This window comes from Crocodylus porosus, unplaced genomic scaffold (assembly GCF_001723895.1).
Source record: "Crocodylus porosus isolate Cpor-Errol unplaced genomic scaffold, CroPor_comp1, whole genome shotgun sequence".
Lineage (NCBI taxonomy): Eukaryota > Metazoa > Chordata > Crocodylia > Crocodylidae > Crocodylus > Crocodylus porosus.
In genome coordinates this window covers 8,710,974-8,730,082 of record NW_017728915.1, presented here as the reverse complement: position 1 = coordinate 8,730,082, position 19,109 = coordinate 8,710,974, and the positions used below count along the sequence as shown (strand labels likewise).

The window sequence follows — 19,109 nt, the reverse complement described above, 5'->3', positions numbered from 1 at the left end:
CTGAAGTGACACCAGCTGACTAGCTGTCATTGAATACATTGGCTTAGGCTCATCTGGGCCTCAAATATAGCTTGTTTTTGCTCACCCTCCTCTCATTTTAAAGTAGTGTCCTCTGACTCTCCCCAGGTTACTCAACCGTATTAGTGCATTAGTGAACTGAAAAGAGGGAGTTTTGATAACGTGCCTTGGCAGTTCCAGAAGCTGTGAACTCCCAGAACTATTGTACTTGGTTTTCCATCCAGCAGTGAAGTTGGCAAAACTTTTCTCAATTTTGCCATATTTCAAATGAGTGCAGAACTGCGCACAATAAAATCTGAAATGCGGATTGTCACAGGCCAGCTGGGTACTGTGAGTATATCAATTCAGTTGCAGACTGACTAAGTAGTACAACTTATATTAGCCACTGGGCTTTTTGGTTCAGGATTGAGGAGGTAATGTTGGGAGGAAAGTAATGACAAGTTTTTACTTATAAAAAAGAATGAATTTTACTTATAACAGCAAAAGATATAGTTTGCATATATGACAGTTAGTAAAAAGGTTAAGTTAATAAACAGATAACATAATACTACAAGTTAAAATTGGCAGTGATAATAAAAATAGACAGAAATCAACCAACAGTTTTCACTTGGTTAGTAACTTATTAATAGTTCCTCAGTGTCAAGTACACATCAAGTTGATTTAGTGAAGTCAGGCATTGCCAATTTACGCTATCGGAGGGCAGTATTGGGAGAAGGTCCCTCAGTTAAGATCTGATCCTTGCTCACACAGGGAGTAAGAGATCTGGGGGCATGGGACAGCAATGACCCTTCTGTTCTGTTCTTCCTGCAGGTCACTTAATGTGTGTGTTCTTTTATATCTTGTCTATGCTAATTTGTTGGCTTTTTAGCCACTCATAATCTTATTCTGTAGCTGTTATTCTATAGGGTTAAAAGGTGTTAGAAAGCATTATAATAAGTTACTGCCTAACCTTGTCTGAGATTAAAACATCCCCACCCAAGTTCAACCCACTATGTTAATTATACCTTGTGGTTAGATCCATTAATTTTACTGATTTTAAGCAAAAAGTATTAAATCAGCTAGGTTTGCAGTTTTATTTTTTAATTCTGCTTTTTAAAACTCCTGCTGTCTCAAGACTAGTGCAAACAGCTATATATCATTCTTATGGGTTATACTCCAGACAGACAGGACACAGTTTCATAAGCTTTATTTCAGATATCTTCAAAAAGCATTTGTTTTTTACTGTAAGTTGCTTGTTAACCCTTCTCGTTCTGGCCATCACAATCTACCCCTTGCTTTTTGAAATATTTGCTTTATGAATATGACTTTTGCCAGGTGGCATATGTAGCATCAGTATGAGCAGTATAAACAACATTTATTTTGGCTCGCCAAGGGACCACTGTGTTGAGCCTACAGTGTCTCCGCTGGGACAAACTCTGTCTCTCTGCTAGGCAGCCCTTCCCATTCTTTCAGTTGGGTCCATTTTTTAAATGCTGCTACAAAAGGAAGGTTCAACTGATTGTGCTACTTTCACTTTCTGCTCAAGGGAGGCGATTCCTTGTGTGACTAATATCTTTTCCTCTTGATGTTCTAGTATCTCTAGTCAGTTTGGAGTTGTTCTGGCAGCCACACACACCACACTAGAATTTTTTTCTTCTCTTAATTCACTTTCAAGCTGGGTTACTTGACTGTCTAGGGGTTGAATTGTTTGATGGAGCTGAGTGGCTTCCTCTGCCCCCAGTCTTAGGCAGGTTGTCAGCAGTCAAGACGGACATCTTTTCCTCGGTTTGCCTTTCTGCACGGCAGTGAATGCAGCCCACTGACAGGGAACTGTGGCAGGATTACTTCAGGAGGGTTTTAAACAGTGGGGTCTACCCCTCTGCCCCCTCTAAACTGTTCTTCCCCTCTGAACTCTCCACCCTCAGTCCTGTTCTGACACCATTTGTCACAGGCCAGCTGGGCACTGTGAGTATGTCAATTTAGTTGCAGACTGACCGAGTACTACAGTTTATATTAGCCACTGGGCTTTTTGTTCAGGACTGAGGAGGTGAGGTGAGGTTGGGAGGAAAGCAATGACAAGTTTCACTTATAAGTAAAATTCATTCTTTTTTATAACAAAAAAAGATATAGTTTGCACATATGACAGTTAGTAAAAAGGTTAAGTTAATAAACAAATAACATAACACCACAAGTCAAAATTGGCGATGATAATAAAAACAGACAGAACTCAACCAACAGTTTTCACTTGGTTAGTAACTTATTAATAGTTCCTCAGTGTCATCCCCGATCCATGCTATTGGAGGGAGAACCAGGGGAAGGTCTCTCAGTCAGGATCTGATCCTCGCTCACACAGGGAGTAAGGGATCTGGGGGCATGGGACACCAATGACCCTTCTATTCCATCCTTCCTGCCGGTCACTTAACCTGTGCATTCTTTTATATCTTGTCTATGCTAATTTGTTGGTTTTTTAGCCACTCATAATCTTATTCTGTAGCTGTTATTCTATAGGGTTAAAAGGTGTTAGAAATCATTATAATAAAGTTACTGCCTAAGCTCGGGTTTACCCAATGAGCAAATCATACCACATCACTTTGGGGTCTGAGATTAAAATATCCCCACCCAAGTTCAACCCACTATGTTAATTATACCTTGTGGTTAGATCCGTTAAATTTTACTGACTTTAAGCAAAAAGTATTAAATCAGCTAGGTTTGCAGTTTTATTTTTTAGTTCTGCTTTTTAAAACTCATGCTGTCTCAAAACTAGTGCAAACAGCTATATATCATTCTTACGGGTTATACTCCAGACAGATAGGAAACAGTTTCATAAGCTTTATTTCAAATATCTTCAAAAAGCATTTTCTTTTTGCTATAAGTTGCTTGTTAACCCTTCCAGTTCTGGCCATCACAGCAGATAAAGCTCACTAAGAACTAGTGGGTTAATTCCAGACAATATCTTACTTCCAGGCTTTGCTCTTAGGTTCAATTGACCAGTATTGCGGTATAATAATCAGATAATGTCTTTAGGAAAAGCTTCATGTTTCATGGCAAGCAGCCTAATGTTCATAATCAAATATACACCCTCCTGACTGTTCAGAGAAATTTAGAGACAGAAAAAAATGTATAAAAACATTTTATCCAACACCTCATCCAAAAGAGAAAATATTCCTACTGAAGAATTTTGAGTGCTGTGTCTAGATTTTAAAGTGACTTGTGAATCTTCCTTGGGGAGAATTTTTTTCCTGATGTTAAGATTTGAGGTGAAGGAAAGTGGCCTTTTTTGCAGGGGGAAAGGTGTCACGGAGCAGGGACCTAGGAGTGGCTGTGACCTCTCCTAGCGCCACCTACCGTGTCAAGTGGGGTGTCCATGCACCCTCGTTCTCGCCCACCACATCTTTGATGACAAGAGTATTAAGGGAGGCTGCCTTTTCAACCCCTGTGGACACGGTACCCTGATGTATCCCAGTTTGTCTCCCATCTTGGCGGACTCCATGAATTAAAGCCTCAAGGACTACACGTGGCTCCTACCACCCCTAATACCACACCGCAAGCCTCTCAGATGTACCGGCTGTTGTCTAGTCAATTACTGTTGCCCACACCCTCGCGGATGCTCCCAGGCCTCTTTAGGCCAAGCCCATACCAGGCCCTTTGTGCTCGTGCGCCCCACCCCCCCAGGGCCCCCTTTGCGCTCACCCATACCGGGGCCTTGTCCCGCGATTCCCGCAATTGAGGCTCAGGTGGCCGTAGCCATGCCTGGCCCCCAAATTCCCCTCTTGGGGCTCCTCGTCCTATGCGCCCTCCCTGGGGCTCCTCACAATTGGGGCTCAGGTGGCCATAGCCATGCCTGGCCCCTAAATCCCCTCCTCGGGTCTACAATTTCTATACAGCTCAGGCAGCCTCAGTCTTACCTGGCCATCCAATGCCAGGGTCCCCACACCACTGTGGAACCCCTAATGAGGCCTCCTCCAACCCCATTAGCCTCACCCCTATTAGTCCTCCAGTGTAACAACAAAGCAAAACCATAAGCCAATCGGCTACAACTCAAACTAAGCCTCCTGGCAAAAATGTAAACCTCTATGCTGCCTGGCTAATCATTACTCAGATCCCTACCAGGGCTTTCTCCTCCCAGTATCCTCAAGCTGAAGCTGTTCAGGCCATCCAGCTTCTTTAGGCTGCAGTGCTCCAGCAGAGCTCCTTCACCCTTTGATGTTAGCAGAGAACTGCCTGCTTGGCCTCAGCCTAGGCTGTTTATATGGGCCAGGCCCTGCCCTCTTCTGGTCAACTGACAGAACTGCAGTTGCCCCAGCAACCAGCACCTGTAACTTTTCTCTAGGAGCAGGGCACTTCAATGTCCTGCGACAGGAGGGCATGATTTATTTTGGGTTTGTTTTGTTTTTAATGACACAGAAAAGCACTTGCCAGTCACATTCTTCTTTCCAACTTCAAAGGGGCACAGGTTATCTTTGCTGTTGAATAGTAGCATTTATACATTTTGCAATCCAGCTCCTAGAGGCCAGTCAGGCCCTGATGAACATTAGTATGTTTGCTGGTATGTTTATGCTGAGCTCAGAGTAGCTAGGGTTTCATCCTGAATATCTTTGAAGGCCTCTGTATCTTTACTACAGCCAGTTGTAGTAGTTCAGTAAAGGCGCATATTAACTTAGTGATGTTTCTTTGAGTGTGTGCTGCTATAACTGGTCCTTAAAAACCTCTGAGTAGGAAACTTTATGCTGTTGACCATAGTATAGAATGGAGGTTGCACTTTCCTGATTTCCTGCTGCATGGTTTTATTATTTAGCACAGGGAAGTAGCATTGAATAAGCCCATAATTATAGCTTGAGATTTAATAGGGGGAACACTAATACATAAACTAGATTTTTTTTAATAACTTACTATGCTCCAATTTCTAGTCCTAAACTAGTCAGCTGGCTCCATTTGCTGAAATCTGACACACGAGAAATTGAGTCTTGTTTGACAATGACATTTACTTCATTCCTTTTTTGATGAAACCTCCTTGTCTACCATGCCAACCCAATAAACTAGTAACTGCATGTCAAGGTATAAACTTCACATGAAAATACAACCGAACTATTATCATTGTTTGATACCTTTCTTTTCTTTTTCTGACAAACTCATAAAAAAAAATTATACTGCTGTTGTCCAGAGTGAGCTCATATTACTTTGGGAACAATGAATATATGGGATTGATCCATAATCTCTGTAATTAAAATACATGACAAAAAAGAGCTGTAGGTATCTGCTTATGGATGGGTAATTACCAGTATTCACATAAAGATTGTTTTCCTGCACTTTGCTGTGCAAGCTGATATGTAGGTTTTGTGGCTAGCAACCATATCAATTGTATATTACATGGGGGCATACAGTGTTAAAGTACGCCCCCCTGTAAACAATAGAGTTTTTGTCCCTGACATTTTTGAATCACATGAAAACATTTTACTTTAACATCTCTAAAGTAGACTTCCTCTACCTTCTTTTTGAAAAGCAGCTCTATACAGTGATTTATGTTTTCATTTTCATGTGAAAAAATAATCTGCTGCTGCCAAGAATTAGCCATTTGGCATATCTATGGGTCAGTGATGAGGTACAAGAAATCATACTGGAGTCTCGCTTTGCTGTCATTCCTGTGGCTGCCAATATCTTCATCTCGCAAGCCACTTGGAAACATTCTCAGGCTGTAAATAAATATATGCAGTTTTAATTAATTATGTTTTAATTCAAAAGAAACTAATTAATGGAATTGTCTCCTGAAGTTTATTTTTAGCTGACTTTGATGGAGATGTGATGCCAATTATGAATTTTCACTAATGCTCGGCAATGCATTTTAATTCTAGTTTATATTAATTACACATAAATTCATTAACTTAGTTTCTAGATTCCAAACTCTTACTGTAGAACTGTGATGCTGCCACCCATAATTTGTCATCATTTCTGTTTTATAAATGTGTAATTTCTGTAGATAACAAATTTTCTCATGAAAGTTTCTCAGGGGTGTCATTTGTCTTAGAATAATAGTCTGCATGTGAGCACAACAACAAAACAACTGAGGCTTAGATCTGGTGTACTCAAATGGAAATGAGCTGTGTAATTCCATCCTATGCCATAGTGAATGTTTGCCCATGTCTGAAAATCATGGTACAGATTGACATAAGTCATCACCTGTCATGTGAAAGTCTAGGTTAAAAAGTAAAATCAAAGGGGCAGTTAAGCCATACACACATTCAGTACTGCCAAGTCCCACATTTCTTCAGCATGGAAGCTGTTAGTTTGTTCTTTAGGAGAAAATACAGTGTTAAAAGAAAATACAGAAATAAGTTTTGTACTAATTGCACTTATGTCTTTCTCAAATATGTACTTCAGTTCTTCTTCTTAAACTTTTCTCTTCATCAAAAATGATCTTGTAACCCTGAACAGACCTGGAGCATTAAGTTTCCTGTATTCTTCCCTTTGTCCCATATTGTTTCTCCAGATTATTTTGCTGATCATATGGGAGATTATGAAGATGTCTTGGCTTCATTGGAAACCCTTAACCTCTCCATTTTGAAAGCCATGGACTATACCAAGAGGGTGAGTTACCATCTTTTTTGTTATAGCTTATGTCATGCAAGTAAATCTACATAAGTGCTTTCATCTGCCTTCTTTGGCCCTGTGGGAGGAGGGCTAACACTTTTTCTGACTCATTTTACTTAAAGCGATAGAGGTGACAGCACCTGAAACAACAACATCAGAAAGAATAACGTGCTTCTGAAGTGGTCATGGGAGAAATAAGTGTAACTTCACTGTTAAGCTAAGTAAGGAATTTGAGAGGCAAAATCTTACCTTTAAAACCCAGGGGATAAAATGACGTGGTTGTTAATGCATACTAACTTCAAAAAGTTGGTAAGAAATAATGAAACAGTTTAGGCTGTTCTTACAATGGAGTCGTATCTTGCGTGCATTTAACTTACACAAATTCAGCTATATGTGCTCAGCTGCTGGGGCTGGCTGCTGGCCAGGGCATGGCGCATAGTGCAGCGCCACGTGGTACTGCCTGCACGCACTGGCATGACTGTGGGGCAGCAGCTCGCTCACACTCAGCTGACTGCCCTGGCAGGATGAAGCGGTGCAGGACGAGAGGGGCGAGGAGTGCATGCAGAAGGCGCAGCTGTTGCACTGCAAGCACGGGCTGTGCAGTGCCGCACCCACCTTGTCTGGGCCTGGCGGCAGCTGCTTACCACAAGAGCTGGGCGGGAAAGGCAATTTAAGGGATTTTCAACTATATGTGATTTTCGCCTTACATGCTGACTTCAGAATGCAACTCCTGGGTAAGATGCGACTCTGCTGTATTTCACTAATCTCTTTATTTAAAAAATGTCTGTTTTAGACATAGCCATTTAATGTCTTTCTACAAAGTGCCTATTCCTTAGGGAGGTTAGGAGAAGCTAAAAATGTCTACCTAATCTAAGGTAAGTTGGGATGGTGGGGGCGAGAAGTGGGGGCTTGGAGAAACTAGGGAGGTAGCCAGGCTCAGGAGGGGCTGGTGGCATCTGTGGGAAGGGTTGGTGGGTTCCAAGCAGGTTTGGCTCAATCAGGGGGGCTTGGAGGAACCACAGGGAGGCTTGGGGGCTTTTTTACCTGACTCCCAGGACCAGGGGCTATTTTTATCCCCCTGACCCCCCACCCCCAGAGTGAACCAACTCCCTCCATCCTTCCTGCCCCTCTCCCCACTCCAACTTATTTCCTCAGCTCCTGGCATTGGTGAATGCTGGTAAAACCAGCACTAGGAGGTATTTGTGGGATGGGGTGTTTGGCCAGCTTGATGGGTAAGAGTGGGGGGGGGTAGAGCGGGGTCTGACTGTTTTGCAGGAGACAGCATTGTCCATTTGGGGGCAGGGGGAGGGAGGGGCTGGGGAAGCAGGGAGTGCGGGGTGCTAAAAATAGCCCAGGACTAGAGAAGGGATAGGAAAAGAGCAGCCCCAGGGCTGAGGCCAGTGCCTGGGCTTTCCCAGCCCTGGGGCTGTTCTGGGAACTATACAGAAGTTCAGGACAGTTAAATCAGTCTAAAAATGGCCAACGTGATCTAACTTAGGTGTGCGTTGGAGGTAGTGTTGACTTAGATCAGCTGCCATTTTTGGACCAATCCAACTATCTTGAACATGTGTATGGTTCTCACTTAGATCCACCTAACCAGAGATCTAAGTGTAAATTCTGCATCAGGGCAAACTAACCTCTCCAGACATCTGTATGTACCCTATAAGACGCTTCATATGATAGCCTATACTGAAAACAAATACATTTGTAAAAATCATTATTTTTTATTCTAAAATGGCTAAAGCATCAGCATTTTAGGCATCAGTATAAAAAAAACAAACAAATTATCTTAATCAGATATGTGGATATTGGTTTACGTATAATCAATGAAGCAAGCTTTGTTTTTTCTGTTGTCTTTAAACTAGAAAAAAATGTAAATTCTTCAGAAAGTGAAAAATTCTCTCGGCATCTTAAAGGCTGAGAATTCTACAGCACTTGAAATATTAATATGTTGATCTTATCCAAGTGGATTTTTCCCTTTTGCTCCATTCAAGCACTTTGGTTCATTGTAGCCAACATAAGCTATAGCAGAGAAAACCACATGAATAATAAAAAGGTTACATATGATACCTCAACTGCAATGCAAACTTGATGTCAATGAAGCAAATAATTGGGAAGAGCTCTTTCTTAGTTAGCAATATCATCTGGATCTTGGCAATAACATGATGATGGTAGACATTTCCTATTAATGCCTGATAAACCTTAAAAGTTCAAGGACAGTTTATTAAATCAAGGTGAAAATAATATGTGAAGTGAATAATGGCATAAGGATTTTGTAGTATACAGTTGTACCTGCTCAGCAATTTTATAAGCCAGAAAGTATTTGAAGGATCTCAGCTGAGTCATGAGTTGTACTGTTTTTATTTATAGTTCCTGGTGCAGTTCTACCAGTGGTTCAGGTATTTAGATGCCTATGATAGGATTTTCAGGAGGTCTCAGAATTGGCCTAATTCTTTTTTATTGAAGTAAACTTGGAGCAGGTTTGCACTGACTTTGAGAGCCTTTGAGAATCTCATGCCTATATCCCATCTCTTAAACTTTCAGTTAAGTACACCTTCCAAATTAGAAGCCATATTGAGGTTCTTTCAAAAATATAGCAACATATTTTCAGTATATAATAAATACCACAGGGCTTTTTGTTCAAAAACAGTTAAGTGGTTGGGGAAATAAAGTACCATTTATGTGTGCATTTAGCAAAACTGCATTCAGAAAAGCAGTTCTGCATGTCTGCATAAGTATGCATTTTTATGTATGCAAATGGGTCTCTACTTTTTCCAAATATGATGCACAATACCTTAATAAACCAATTAGTAAATAATGGACCATTAACAATTGTATCAAATCTAAAGGCTTACAAACTTTATAAATAAATATCTGGAAAACCCAACTGAATGAATGCCCCAGAGAAATATTTTGCCAGAGAAGCGAGTCATTCATTGGCATATTTCCATGTAGTCGATAAATAGATTTACATTTGATATTCCATTTTAATCAATTCCCTTGTGTTCTTTATAAATAATGTAATAAACCAGACCTGACTTATTATCCATAATATTTTAAAAAATCGTTAATCCTCCTACAATTACAAACTTCCCTTCCTGCACTGTACATTTATTACATACATTTCATCAAGAGAAAAAATAGTCTGTCTTTTGCTCTGATAAGGAGCTGTTCAGTCTGCTGAAAGCTGAGCAAAATAAAGAGGTTCTCACCATTTATTAAGTCTCCTCACTCATTCACAGACTGAATTCCAGTTCTCTTTGGCATAGTCCAAGTCAAAATCTTCTTTTCATTTGCTTCTGAAGTTAAGGAAATTTGAATAATTTAATGTTACAGGTTTAGTAACAGTAGGAAGCTTTAGGAACTGGACTAGGTCAGAAAACATCTAAATTTTATTCTCTTCTCTGGCTATTAGTTAAACGTCCTGGTGTATTTAGTTTAACCTCAGGGTGTTTTTTATGTACTGGGGAAGAGCACTGTATGAAAACTGAATAAAGTGTTCAAAGTATTAATATTTTGCTGTTTTAAACTGATGATTTAACCTTTCAGTCAACACTGGCTAAATACTTGAGGGTTCTTTTTTAAATTAATATCTCTAACTAATAAAGCCATATGTATAATGAAAAATGTCAGAAAGATTCTAATTTTTTTAGATTAATTTTTTTCTGTTCATGCCTCCCTTATATTTGTGCTATCCAAATATTACTGCAAGCAAGTTTGCCAACAGAAATGTTTGATGAAACGCATCTTAAGGGAATGCTAAAGTACTCATGGAAATAAATATTTTCAGATTAATAATTCATTTTATCTAGGTACTGATGGTCCTCATTACAACAGTAATCTGAATACATGATCAGAATTTATAGATTTACCCTTCTGATACTTTGTAAGGAAAGGATACATCATTCCTGTTATTGGATGAGGACAAAAGCACATAGAGATAAATTAATTCTACAAGCAGAACCAGGGTATTCCTCCAGATGTCCCAATTCTCAGATGCATTATTTTAACCACAAGACCATCTTTGTTCTTTTTGCAAATATTCCTACCAGAAACCCAATGTCTAATAGTTTTGCTCATTCAGTCAGGTCACATGAGATGTTTCTCTTCATAGTGTGTCCAGTCATCACTTCATGATCTGTTCATAGATTATTAGAACTGCTGACAAGCAAACAAATCTATCAAGAGTCCTTCACAAACAATTTGGCAAATCATGAATGAATTCACAGGAGAACATGAGCTCCCTATAGAGAAGCTGTAACTAGAGAGGTGCAAAATGCATCAATAAATGTTTCATAAAAGCATTCTTCTGGCTGTAGCAAACTGGTGTAAGAATCCAGAAACAAAGTTGTTTTCTACAGAGGAAAAAAACTTACTCTGCAGTTTTCAAACAGGTTTGTTTTGCGAGTTGATTGGAAGTTTTCCCAGTAATCAAACCTAGCAACAGGAATTTTCTTCCTTTTGTCACTTTTTAGGTTTTGAATGCATAGACTCATAAGAAATTAGGGTTGGAAGGGACCTCAAGAGGTCATCTTTAACCTGCTTTGAACAGTTTAACCCCCTGTTCAAACAGGACCATCCCCAACTAGATCATTCCAGCCAGGGCTTTATTTAGCCAAGCCTTAAAAACCTCTGAGGATGGAGATTCCATCACCTCTCTAGTTAACCCATATTCCAGTGCTTCACCATTCTCTGAGTGACAGAGTTTTTCATAATATCCAACCTAAACTTCCCTTGCTGCAATCTGAGACCGGTCATTGGTCCTTGTTCTGTCATCTGCCTCCTCTTTGGAAACACCCTTCAGGTAGTGAAAGGCTGTTATCAAATCCCCCTCTCAGTCTTCTCTTCTGCAGACTAAACAAGCCCAGTTCCTTCAGCCTCTCCTCAGAAGTCATGTATGTCAGGTCCCTCATCATTTTTGTTGCCCTCTGCTGGATACTCTCTAACTTGTCCGCATACTTTCTATAGTGGGGTGGGGGCAAAACTGGACACAGAACTCCAGATGTGGCCTCACTAGTACAGAATAGCAGGGAATAATTACTTCCCTCAATCTGCTGGCAACATTCCTAATAGGCCGTTAGCCTTCTTGGCAACAAGTGCACACTGTTAACTCACTGAGATCTTTTGTGGCCCAATTCTCCAATGTGTCTCACCATTCTGAATCCTAGCCCTACCCTCCAGCATATCTACTACACCCTTAGTTTGGTGTCATCCATGAACTTGTTTATGGTGCACTCCATCCCATATTCCAGATTATTAATGAAGATATTGAACAAAACCAGACCCAGGACTAATGCCTGGGGCACTCCATTTGATATTGGCTGCCAACTAGATAGCGAGCCATTGATCGCTATCCATTGAGCATAACGATCCAGCCAGCTTTCTGTCTACCTTACAGTCCATCCATCCAACCAACCCATACTTCCTCAGTTGCTTGCAGAAATGCTGTGGGAGACTGCATCAAAAGCCTAGCTAAAGTCAAAGTATATCACATCCACTGCTTTCCCTATATCCACAGAGCCAGTATGTATGGGTGCTTTTACATATTTTTAGCCACTACTTTTTCTGGTTTTACCTAGCATAATCAGTAGAATCATCAGAGCATGACTGTTCACAGGCTCTGCAGAGCTGGTTGGGTTTGGCACAGGCACAGGGGTCATCTGTAAGTCCCCTACTTCTGCAGTGTAAGCCAGCCCTAGAAAACTTCTAACTCCTTTAAGTCCTTAAAATAGGGCTTGTATGGGACTTCAGGGATACACAAGCAGTTGATTTGCCTGTGTACAAACATGGGGTGAGTGTAGTGGTACTCTCAGAACAGAAGAAATAATGACATAATGAAAACTACCTTTGAGATAAGTATGAAATTGGAGTCAGATTTCTAGAGCAAGCTGGTTCAAATAAAATTTGGATATATCCACATTTTGAATCCTTAATATAAACCAAAACTTGCATGATTTCTCAGAGAAGCACTGATTACAAAATGTTCGTTACACACTCCCAGAACAGACAGGGCACCGCTACTATGTAATAAAAAAATATAAAGCAATTCCATCATCCAGTTCTCAACTCCTTTACATAATGGAACAAATTCATCCAATTCAAACTTTCTCACTTAACATAGTGAGAATGCTTTTTACATTTGCTGATGACAAGAGCTCAGAGGGGTTCCTTTGGTGGACAGGATCAGAATTTTAAATTATCTTGAAAAGGTAGAGAAATTATCTGAAGTAAATAGATTGCAGTTCCATAAGGACAAGTGCAAAGTACTATTGTATTGTAGAAATAATCAAGTGTACAAAGCCAAGATATGAGTGGCTGGGTAAGGCAGCAGTTCTGAAGACAAATAGGGCCATGGTGGGTCACAAACTGAACATGAATCAGCTGCATCCTACTTCTGTGGAAAAAAGCAAATTCCACATGGAGCTGTATTAACAGGGAATATCATGTAACATGAGTTAGATAATCCTTTCACTCTGCTCAATGCTGGAAAGGCCTCAGTTGGAGTACTGTATCCAGTTTTGGGCACTGCTTCTGAAAAGTCAGGGACCAATTGGAGAAAGTCCAGATGAGCTTAGCAAACATGGTTAGAGTTCTGGAAAAGATGACTGATGAGGAAATATTGAAATAATTGTGTTTGTTTAGTTTAGAGAAGAGAAGAACAAATGGAAACATAACAGCATTCAAATATGTGATAAGTATCTGCAAAGTAGGTAATAAATTATTCTCCTTATCCTTTGGAATAGGACAAGAAATAGTAGGCTTAGGGTGCCTATACATGAGCAAGGAGGCTGCTCTGACGTGCTGTTATTCTAGCATATCAGAGCAGACTCTATTAATCAAGTGTGCTGGAGCATGGCAATTACCATGCTCCAGCAGCCTTCCGCATTCAATGAGCTTCAGATAAAGCATCCCCAGCAGGGATGCTGATACATGAGATGCTCCAGGTGTTTTATTTAGAGTGGCTCCCTCCCTCTCGCCTCCCCTCCCACCCAACACACACACATTCCCAGAGCATGTGTATAAATGCCCTTAAATTTCAGCAAGGTACCTTTCCATTAGACATTAGGAAAAACTAAAGATAATTAAGCAATGGAGTAGATTTGTCTGGAGGTGGCAGAATCTGCATCTCTAGAGATTCCTAAGAACATTTTAGATAAATGTTTATCAGGGATTTGAAGACCAGTTGTTTTCATCTCCTGTACAGAAGATTTGTTCCATTATGTAAAGGAGCCCAAGTCAACACTAAGGTCTGTTAATATGTCTGTTACCAGGAGAAAATTATTTAGGAATCAGATCAGAGAACTTCCTTTTTTCACCAGCATTGACCTAATATCTAGACTTTGAGGGGAAGCCTCACTTTTCTCCATCTAAGAGAGCCATCAAAAGTCATCGTTCGCTCCTCCTCAGTCCACATAATTGTTAGGTGCTATCTTAGATTCCAAGTCAGTACAGGCACAGGCCTTCTAAGTAGGTTTTGGTTCATGACATTCATGATCTCAAAAGTCAGGGAAAGTCCAACAAAGCAACAATCTTGTGCTGTTTGGCTGCATAGTGTTTTGTACTTATGCGACTCCCTTAGCCAAGGAGGTCTACATAGCTACTTACCAGATACTGTCTGGACATTTATAGTCTCACAGTCCCAAATTCTACCTCATCTTTTTTGCCCAGTACATATGTGGTACTGAACAAAGGGAAGCAGGGCTAACCCAACCCTTCTTGCAGATTGTCCAGGTGAAACACCCAGTGCTATATATTCAATGTACTGCAGATTAGAAGGCCTGCCCCTCCCTCCACAAATCAAGGCTTACTCAGTGAATGCTCAGGCAACTTCTGCAGCTCCTAAACCAGGAATCCAAAGAGAAGCTACTTGGAGCTCAATTTATGCTTTAAATTCAGGTAAATAGTTATTCAATCCTTGCCTAGCTTGGGCCAAGGACTCCATGAACTCTTCTCTCTCTTCTGAATTGGAGAACAATGGCAAGTCACCACAAGTGGGAACTGCTGAATTAAAGGTTACTCACTGGCCATAATTAAGTTTCTTTGAGACGTTTTGTCTCTTTGGATCCCGTGACCAGTCTTCCATTTCCCCACTCCTTCAGCTACATCTCTGTTGGAATTCTGAATCAGCAAAAGAGCATAGGGCAGAACACCCCCAACTGCTTCTGTTTGACCTCAAGCATTGGGGGGGATACAGGACCTGCAGGGGTAAGCTCAGTTCCCTTGTCACTGCCTATTAAAGACTGCAGTCTTGCACATGTGAGGCATGGGCACAACAAGGGAAGGATTCTTATAACAAAACATCTCAAAGAATCACCATTGCTGTAAGTAGTGCCTATTCATGGTTTATCTTCTGTACAGTGTGAGACTTTTGATTATAAAAATGTCACGATCAATGTAAGGTCACTGTAGGTAGAGGTCCTTCCTACTGCCTCCCTGTCTGCCTGGGAGCACTGAGATGCATTCACTAAAGCAAATTCTCTTGTTGAAAAGCCCAGTTGATGAATTTTTATGTCTTTACTGATTTGTTATGACCAGCTTAATTGCAGAGAAACTCAATTACTCTGTAATGCTCTGAAGGAGGATTTCACTGTTAACGAGGCTTTCAGATTGAACCTACATCTGTCTACGTACTTGTTACCCACTGGTTTATATGTCCATTTGAGTACTGTCACAGAGTTAATGGAATCTCAGAGAAGAGAGATGGAAAAAATTGATTTACCCATCTAACACATACTCTTAAAGTGTATTTCCCAATTTCCAGTTTGGTCTACTGTGTAAGTGTCGCATTGCTTAAGATGGCAGGCTCTTCTAAGAAAGATTTCATTGGTGTTAGCTATTGAATTCCATTTTATTTCCATTCTGCTATATCCCTTGTTCTGCCCTGCAGGATTCTTCATGGTCTTTAGTGTTTCATATAGTTGCTGTATTTATTACTAGGACTGGAGGTACAAATTAAGTAAATACCTAGTATTATAATTAGTAAGTGTTCTTTTCTCAGGGGTGAACGCCATAAGGTTAAGCACTCCCAGTTGTAACTCAGTCCATGAATATCTGGCCTTTTTGCATAAAGACTGGCCAGAGTGAGTCATTTTTTCAGCAACAGATCCTGTCAGGAAAGCAGTTCTTTAATAGAACAAGAAAGTGAAACAGGCCAGCTTGGTAAATGATGGTTCCTTACTCTAACAATACTATTTCTTTGGTAATGTTGATAATGTTACATTCTGAGATAGAGAATGGGTCTTAGCAGTGATTAATCAGGAACCTGTAAGGAAGGTGAAAGCTAACTAGCACTTAGACAAGGAACCTTCAACCTTACCCTAGATCAGTTGTTTCCAAAGGATGCTACTGTGGACTTCCTGTGGAGTAGGGTCTGGTGGCCTGTGAAAAGGTCCTATTGCCAGCTCTGTTGCATTGAAGGTAGTTAAGCCTATAGTGGAAGACTTTCAAAGGCATAAATGGCATAAAGTTGGCCACCTTCCCTTGACTTTCATACATTTCTAATACTGCTTTTCCATGTAACCATTTCCAACTGGGGCCACAGGATGGAAGATATCTTGTTTCCATGTAAATGTTTAGTATAATTTCATTCCTAACAGGAGGGAAAATGTCTACAGGGCACTCTGTCTGAAGTGTTAGCCATGCCACACATAAGTATACAACTGTCAGCTAGCTCATGCACAACCTTGTGCTGGTATGTGTATATTGACCCAACACCCCCATGTGAAGATAAATAGGATTGTTTTGTCCTACAGATGAAATCTGCAACTAAATAATAAGGGGGTTTTTTGTTAAAAATCCTGGAATGTCTTTCAGCATGCACCTGAGATTGCAGGGTTGATATGTCTGTGCTGCCAGTTCCTGTGTGTCCAGTAATGGCAGTACTTGTGTTTGTCAGTTTTTACCAAAGTATAATTTTGTGTTTTATTTGTAACAATAGCAGGTAAAATGCTTTAAGACATCACTGTGACTTATCAAATGTGTCAGTGTCGTTGTAACATGTGCATTCCTGACATTGTGATTTAACATTGAATTGATTAAATGTTTTTGCACTTCATAAATGCAAATGAAGCATTGCAGATTTCTTTGCCGCTTTTCTGGAACTGAAGGTGAAAAGGGACAGCTCATTCAGAGTGACTTGGCCTTGTTCAGATAACTGATGCCCTACTTGTCTCCCACCTGTAGTGACCCTAGATGTAGGGTTAAAACTCTCCTCTGTGTGTAATATTATAGTTTCTCTGCTGCCACAGGATTTTTGTCAAGGGAGTTATTCACAAATACATGTTGGGAAATCTTGAATCAAGACTATAGCAACTCACATCTTAGCTGGTTTGCCTGGATGCTTTCACTGCTTAACAGAGAATCAATAGAAGTCATCCATACTTTTATTATCGCTGCATTACACTCTAACGTTAATACTTCCCCCCCACCCACTTTGGTCTGAGTGTAAGGAAAGCTGCTGCTTCCCTTAGAGACATGAGAGATAGAATCCATTTAGCATCTAGGCCATAGGGCGCAATCATGCTGAGTACCTCCAAGAGATAGCCAGTATTCTCATCTCCCAGTGAGAGCTGTGGGCACTAAGCACCTTACAGAATCAGGTCCTTAATGCAGCATGCTGCTTTCCTTTGGCTGTGCTCCCATAAACTGCACAGCATGGCAGAATTTCTCTAATGCTGGGCCACCTGCTGCAGCTGCAAATTCACTTTTCTTTCACAGTGAAAGGAAACCTCTTTAGAGTAAAGGCAATTGTGGGGGAGGGGGAATTGGTTTGTTTTCGTTTGATGCTTTGTATGTCAGGCTGACTCCCCAGAAGGAAGCATTTTATTTTCTGGATTAGAATGTTCTTGTGTTCTCCTCCTTTGTGCTATTTTCAGGGAAGGCAGGGTTTGTATTGTGAATGCAATGAGAAGCATAAATAGGATATTGTGAATTAGCACTTTAAAATAAAAATAGATCGTTTCGTTTTGGGTTTTTTAATGTCACTAGTAGCAACTAAGGAGCTATATGTTATCTTCATACTAGGAAGAAAAAGAACCATGGAGAAAATGATAAATTACATTCTATTCAGACTCCAATATCTGGATGTATTGCCTGCCAGAGAATGTATAGAAGAATGGTTCCAACTTAGCTTAAAAAAAATCTACTGGCTGTGAGAATAATGTTTTTCTGTACAATGGTATACAGTCATTATTCACAGTACATGTGGCAAGATTTCTGCTAATAACTACTTTTTACCCAATTTGTCTTATATAACAAACCTAATCTTCAGTTAGTTTACCCAAGCTACTTCTAACTTCGATGTTTGTTGAAGGCTTATGAAATCAAGGGGGAGAGTTATGGTTATGCCAAAATAATTGATTAGCATTTTGTCAACTAAGTAAATGTCTCCATTGCACGCATGAACTTTCACACATGGTAACCTGTTAATTAGCACCATTCTGTAGGAAGAGCTAGGCTTCCTCTACCATGCATATAATTGAATCAGATGTAAGACACAAATCTGTATGATCAACTTTAAGCTGAACAAAGGATGGAAGAAATTGCAAATTGGATGACGTTGCCTGCACTACAATAATTTTAGAAGTTCCAGCTTTGATACAGCACCCTGCTAATTTTCAGATCAACTGTTTCTGTCAGCCAAAGTGCTGGAATCCGTATGTTTAAGATGGTGATGTACAACTCCCTTAAGGAGATATCAATAAAATCTCTATAAACACAGACCCTTGGTACTTGAGAGGACAATAACTGGGATAAACAGGGAACAAGCTAACGATTTAGGAGTATACCTCCATCATATCTTATAAACAGTTCATTTTGTAGCTGTGTGGATAATCCCTTCAAGAATCCTTTCATCTCCTAATTAAACACTAGTACATAAATCTTCATCAGATCCTTACTTACTGTTTCTCTTGTATTGCATTGTCTGATTCTGTAAGCATGCATTGGTGCTGTCTGTAGTAGGGAAGCCTACTTATAAGTAATACTAAAGTGTCCTATGTGAAAAGAGGTCTTAGGACTTAGTCCCTTCTGCTAGAAGTTGCTTACATCTTTAATGCTTATTTTATATATATGATGTATTAATTATTTAGACATTAAGTATTTAAATAGTTTTTTACATAAGGCACTGGTAAAGTCATCTGCTTGCAATATTATAAAAATTATGCCTGTGCATGTACTTGTAAATAATATATTGTGTATTTATTTATAATATATATATTATGCATTATATATTTATGTTTATATAGTATTGACTTAAATACTATACATTATTTATATATCAAATATGGGCATTAATCTTCATAAACATGCAACTAAATGAACAGGCAAAATAAAGTTTCATGGAAGGGACCTCGGAAAATCATCAAGTCCAGCCCCCAGCCCAAAGGGCAGGAAGTCAGCTGGGGTCATAGAATCCCAGCAAGATAGGCATCCAATTTTGCTCTTGAAGGTGTTCAATGTAGGTGCTTGAACCACCTCCGATGGCAGGCTGTTCCAGACCTTGGGGGCTCAGACAGTAAAGAAATTCT

At 40.0% G+C, this 19,109-nt stretch overlaps 1 protein-coding gene across 1 annotated transcript in view; it reads left to right on the top strand.

Moving 5' to 3' along the window:
• Positions 1 to 19,109, top strand: part of NECAB2 (N-terminal EF-hand calcium binding protein 2) — a 319,048-nt gene that overhangs the window by 164,275 nt on the left and 135,664 nt on the right. The window contains exon 5 of the mRNA XM_019535664.1: positions 6,482 to 6,579. Coding sequence (XP_019391209.1) covers positions 6,482 to 6,579 — 98 coding nt within the window. The remainder of the gene's footprint in view (positions 1 to 6,481; positions 6,580 to 19,109) is intronic.